This window comes from Aspergillus uvarum (assembly GCF_003184745.1).
Source record: "Aspergillus uvarum CBS 121591 unplaced genomic scaffold BO82scaffold_125, whole genome shotgun sequence".
Lineage (NCBI taxonomy): Eukaryota > Fungi > Ascomycota > Eurotiomycetes > Eurotiales > Aspergillaceae > Aspergillus > Aspergillus uvarum.
The window spans coordinates 22,936-28,935 of NW_020291422.1; the positions used below are offsets into that span (position 1 = coordinate 22,936).

General features: G+C 50.2%; 1 protein-coding gene across 1 annotated transcript; it reads left to right on the forward strand.

Moving 5' to 3' along the window:
* The first annotated feature begins 2,639 nt into the window (after window positions 1–2,639).
* On the forward strand, window positions 2,640–5,021 carry BO82DRAFT_324074 (uncharacterized protein). The gene is made up of 3 exons (XM_025632818.1): window positions 2,640–2,960; window positions 3,082–4,307; window positions 4,387–5,021. Exons 1-3 carry the CDS (start codon window positions 2,834–2,836, stop codon window positions 4,867–4,869), a joined length of 1,836 nt encoding a protein of 611 aa, XP_025485634.1. The 5' UTR covers window positions 2,640–2,833; the 3' UTR covers window positions 4,870–5,021.
* The last annotated feature ends 979 nt before the right edge of the window (window positions 5,022–6,000 follow it).

Here is a 6,000-nt window from a genome sequence, read left to right on the forward strand (position 1 = left end):
ATCCGTCTCTTCAGCTCAGCACTGATACTCATTGATGGGATAAACTGATCCATTCTGCTTTTAGCTCTCCTGCAGTTGCAAGTGAGTGCGGGGGGTCTGCGTGTGCGGACTTATTCTAACTCTAACATGCTTCAGCACATACACTAGTCCATAGTCTTGCTGTAGACTCGCTGCTGCTGGAGGTATCCACTAACTGCAATGCAGGCTGGATCCAGCATTACTCCAGTGGCCGGCCGAAACTACTTCGGAAGGCTTCGTCGGACATGATCATCGACAAATGCGGAGGCATCGTTCCCCACCGAGCAAAAGGTGGGTTCTCCATGTTAGAAGGACCGCTTTCACATCCCAAAAGTACCGGTACATGATCTGAATGAAACGCATAGGGGTGAGCCAAAGTACACGTACAGCACCTCATTGGTTAACTCCTGAGCCAGCCATAGTCCGCGGAGTTCACAGATTCAGTCGTTTTGAACTCGACTTCCATTGGGTTGTACATCTAGATTGCCGGACACTCTCGCGCTGTTGGAAGACAATTGTGCCAAGTGTCGGATTTCCATGGAAGAGGAAACAAATGGCCATTCGAGTCAGTTCGATATCATCAAGGCCGGCCATGCGACGGTGCAGTATAACAATACTGGATGGCATGACCGATAGACGGTTTCGGCCCCTAACCGTGAATAGATGCAAGGTATCTAATCCGCATTGAGCCTGAAGATCGATGTCGCGTGGGTAAACGTTGATTTCTGATTCTTCCGCGTGGATGCAAGTGCTGAGGTAAGATGTTATCCTTTAGTCGGTTAACGCCGTACTTTGTTGGCTGCGGGCGTTGGATCTCGGAAACCTATAATTGGGGATTTAGCAAGACCACTAAGCCAGCAATGGCAGGTGAGAGAATTAACCTTGAAATCTCGCAAGGCAGCCGCCGATCCTCCTGGTTGGCCATCCAACTTTGACTGTCTGTTTACCTCTTCAAAAGAGAAAGCGTGTACAGTGTGTGTATTGTTGCAGTGACATATACTCCCAAGGTTAATTTAAGCGAAGATGCAGTACAGATGACGTTTTTGATTCTGGCTAATCACAGTGCATGTGTGAGGCTCTTGATCTTTTCCACACAAACCCTGAACATTGCCCACCAATCAGGGGTTTGCGAGAGTGCTTTCAGGGATAAGCCTCGTATATGTGGCTTACGCAGGGTTCATGTAAGTCAGATGGCTCGAAAATCCTATCGGTGCAGCCGATGAAGGAGTTCTGCTGTGCTACAGTGTCTCATCGGTGATCATTTCCTACTACCCCGTACTGCCTGCTCGAAGCCACGTTTCCATCGACGCATCCACCTCGATGACCAGAGTTATCTGCTCAAAGTTCGGGGGAATAGCCATGCAGTGGATTAACTTGGTGGGCCACCATGCCACTGACAGCGCAGTGCTAGGTTCTGGCCTTGATGATTCAGGGTCGTCAAGTACCAGCAGGGGGTAGTACAAATACGCCGTGACCAACGGTAAAACCTGAAACAGAGGTGAGCTAGCAGGATTGCAGTCCAACAAGATTGATTGAATTGGATTGAATTGAATTGAATTAAATCCAAAAAGAAATGAAGACTGGATCCAGCGTCAACACCAATGGATGTTCTCGCAGGAAGCGCTATGTGGTTAGTGGGAGCATTAGCTTCCTTTGGCAGTTGGAATCCTTTACTGTAATTATTATTATCACCATTATTATTCGAGTACAGTACTGTACATGTGGCCTCGAAAAGTACGCAAATTGGCAGGCTGGAACTTGAACTAACCTCATTCGCTAGAAAAGCCATCCTATAACAGCAACTGCTAAACTGACTGCCAATGTCTGATGAGAGACATGACGACTAAGACTAGTCTAGTCAGGCCTGGGCAGGGACGATCCCCGGTCGGGGTGGCGTTTCTGCATCCGTGAGTACATCGAGTACATTGAGTCGGAGGACTTCTCCTAAGACTTATCTTACATAGACTAAGTCTCTTGGTAAAAAAGGAACCCGAGTCGGACACGGAGACTGATCGATTGGAGCAGAAACCCCCTTACGAGGGACAATCACCCGCAGCCTAGAGCAATATCAGATCGAAAGGATGTATAGTAGCTGTCGCGCCATTTGCGGTTCGCCTCGCCTATCCTAAGCACGCACAAGGCTAAGGCGCTAAGGCACGGAGGCACTGAGGCACGGAGGCACTGAGGCACTCACACTGTCCCTCGTTCTTTCCCTCATTCATTCATTCATGCACTGACTTCAATCTGCTCTTCTGACTTCCCCCTGGGCCTAAGGCCACCTTCTCCTCCCCCCCCCCCCCTTAAACCAATCTCTTCTCCCCTCGATGGTCCCTAAGGCAGCCAGAATTTATTTGGGATAATTAAGAAATCCTTAACTGGAATTACCTTACTAGGGTTTCGGACGGTTTCCGTATCGTCAGTGGTCCGGATGATGGTATCTTTTCTTATCCTTGCATGTGCAAGACGTGCAAAAGAAGGGATTGCAATCCTTCCATCCATTCGCTTCTGCTTCAACAAGTTTCGCCGGATAAGACAAGAGAGACAATTGACTAATCGGCATAGTCCTCTCTAGTCTGCCAAGAGAGATCTTAGACTGACGATACTTTATTCACCTGTCCTCCCTCAGAGGGTCCTTCTGAATTGCGACAGATAACCTTTCTACACACTTCTTCAGGACATGACCACTGCTGGCCTTAAATCAGCTAATCTCTCCACTTGACATCGCTGATATATCATTGCAACACTTGTTGACCCATCGCCCCCACCACTACCTACGCTAGGCCTGATCCCCAAGCACCTCATTTCTCCTTGAAGCATGAATCCCAACAAAGAGAACGAGCACAGACAACTGAACAGCAATCAATGTTTCCCGCCACCCTCTTCACAGCCTACAGCTGACGGGGATTTCCGCTGCGGAATCTGCAACAAGACATACAGTCGACGTAGGCCACCCTTCTCTTATCCCCCTATTTCTATCGATCAAGTTTTGATCCTTTGTCTTCTGCCCCACTGTGACGAACAGGCGGAATGGTATCCAAAGTATTCATACTGATAGCATGACAGGCGATTTGCGGGATAGACACCGACGTCGATGCATCAAGAATATTGGTCAGGAACGTCAGTCGAAGCGGAAGTCTTGTGATGCATGTGCTCAAAAGAAGTTGCGTTGTTCTATGACTCGACCGTCGTGCAGTCGGTGTCTACAAAGTCGAAGGCCCTGCATTTATCCAGCATCCTGCGTTCCTGTAACAGCATCCGAGTCTGTCGTGTCTCAAGAAACCCCTGACCAGGCCACCACTTCACCCCTCGCCTCTCTCTATATCCCGCTGACTCTGGCTCCCGGGAATGGGCCGTGGGCGCTGTCAGCACCACCTCTGGAAATCTCATCCAATCCCGACGACACTTCGAGGTCTCCTTGGAGCCCCGCCACTTCTAGCAATGTGGATTTTTTGACTCACGGCCACACTGACAACTCCCTGTACCCGACGCAAAGTAACTGGCCCTACGAAGCATCTTCTGGCTCTGATTATGTTTCTGCGCAGCACGACGCTAATCAGATGAATGACCACCTGCCTGGCCTCATCGATGACTATTTTGGTCACCAATCACAGTTGCAATATCATTCGCAGCATGGGACTACCGCATCATCACCTGCAGCCATGATGCCGCCAACGCCAGCAACATTTTCGAGTGACACGTATTCGCTGAACAATGGGTTTACAATGGCATCCCTTTCTTCTGCCTATACAGAATATGCTTGGAGCGAGGGATTCTCGACCTACGATGAGGATGAGATCTTGACTTTAACTGCATATCCCGAGGCAGTGTCTGGCAATCTTTTCGGCCAAGGTTTCATGTCCAAAGGGAGCAATTCCTCCGGTAGTAGTGCCAGTGATGTGATACAGGAAATGGTCAGCCTGCTGAGAGAGTGTCCTGGGGTTGCACTGCAGCAGAAGCTGATCTCCCCGTTTTTACATCCCGAGTTGCATGCTGAAGCCATGCAAACGCTGAAAGAGCCTCCGGAAAACACGCTGGCTACTCTGTCAGCTTATGTCACCTGTGCGGAATCTTACGAGATGGCTCACGGTGGCGCCGGCGGTTTCGACCATTTTCGCCGTGGGATCGAGAACTGCATTACTCCCCTCCACACCCTCTGCATCTACCAGATACTCGATTTGATTGACGATACCTGTCTACTCAATGTGGCTAGTGCAAGGCAGGGCTCTGACCCTTGCAACCACGGACCGGGGACGGTTGCAGCAATCCCCGTTCTTCAATCTGTTAGCAAGGTGTGTACACTTGAGGATCCTCGACATTTCCCACAACCGACAGCCAGTGTCGTGTGCTGACCTAACACGTTCTTCCCAGCTGGTCCAGCGCCTATGCGTTGTCTACGGGGGTCTTCTCCAGACCTCTCACGAGGAAGAAACCGACTGGATGCGCTGGAAGTTCGGCGAATCCCTGCGCCGAAACATTTATTTCGTGCACATCATCCACACGCTGGCGACCCGAATACATCATCTTCATGGTCAGTCTCTTTCAACCGGGGGAGTGGTCTACTCTTACCCCCTGTTCCAAACCGAAACACTACTGCAACTGCCCCTACCGGCGCCGGAAGAGATGTGGCTGGCGCGCAGCGAGGAGGAGTGGATGATCGCACGCGCGCAATCCCTGCGGCCCTGGACGGGGAACCTCCTGAGCGGCGCTATGCCTCCCCAACCGTGGACGCTGCAGCAGTGGTTGATCCTGGACGAGATGGGCAGTGGTGGCAGTATGTCATCGTTGCCGTCTATCACCAGGATGATCCTAGCCTCCATCAGAGTCAACAACGACTTGCCGGCGGCGGCATGAACCGGAAGTATGCCTTCAATGTCTTTCCTCCCAGTTTGTTACTTTGGGAATTCGTTTTTCTCTTTCCCTATTCTGCTAGGCGCTATACTATATCCGGGTGCAATGACTTCTTGATTTTATTTATCTTGTTGTTATTGCTCTTTTTTTTTTTTCTGCTTTCGGGGTTGTGTTCGGCGTCTGGATTTGCTACGAAATAACACCCAGCGGGGCCCGCCGGGAGGAAGACAGGAAGTGGGGACTAACTTAGAGAGCATGGGTAAATAGTCAGAAAGAAGGGGTAGGGGAGGGGGGCACCCATGCAACTCATGCACCATGAAATCAACTTTCACCTCCCGGCCACCTCCCCCCAGCCTATAGATTTCTTCTCTCGGGGCTAGCTAGCTAGAAACCAATAGATTAGATAACAGCACCAACTACATCTGAGCATGCACTAAAGGAACTAAATCTTGTGCATTTCCACCATTCTATGACCTACCATCTGAAGCTACCCTACACTACTCTACCGGCCAGACGGAGTACATGCACCGCACCAGGTAAGCCTCACCTACTAAATAGATAATTCATGTTTAAGAACCATGTTTGTTGGTTTATCATACATACTATACATTTCCGAGGAAAACCGGCCGGCGGCTTTTTGGGGAGAGTTGTTCCTTGTCTCAAAAAATGGAACGCTGTTTTTTCCCCTACTACACCCCTTCTCTAGTCCATGCATTCGTCATCTTTCTGGGCATACAGACAGATAGTGTCTGATAAATTGAAGACACTGAAGTACGCGCCTGAACAATCAAGTCAGGAGGGAAATACACACACTCACTCACTATGAGTGTCTATCGCGGTGGGTACAGGTTACGTGCAGAACGGACTAACGATTACCGTGCAGTTGCCCCTCTCCTTGGCTTGACCCCCACCCCTCTTTCTTCTTGAGAATACAGGACAGGCGTGCCAATTGCATCCTGAAGAAGGGCCAGAGGAAGCAGATTCAGGGAAAGAGTAGTTTACGATAGGTATAGTAGAGAGGGCGGTTATGGTTCGGAAGTCCGCTGAGTACTGTACACCCCCGTCTCGAGGAGTGGGGGTGTCGTCGGCTTACTGCAGGAGGAACATTGCATCGGAATAGTGTGGAAGGAGGGG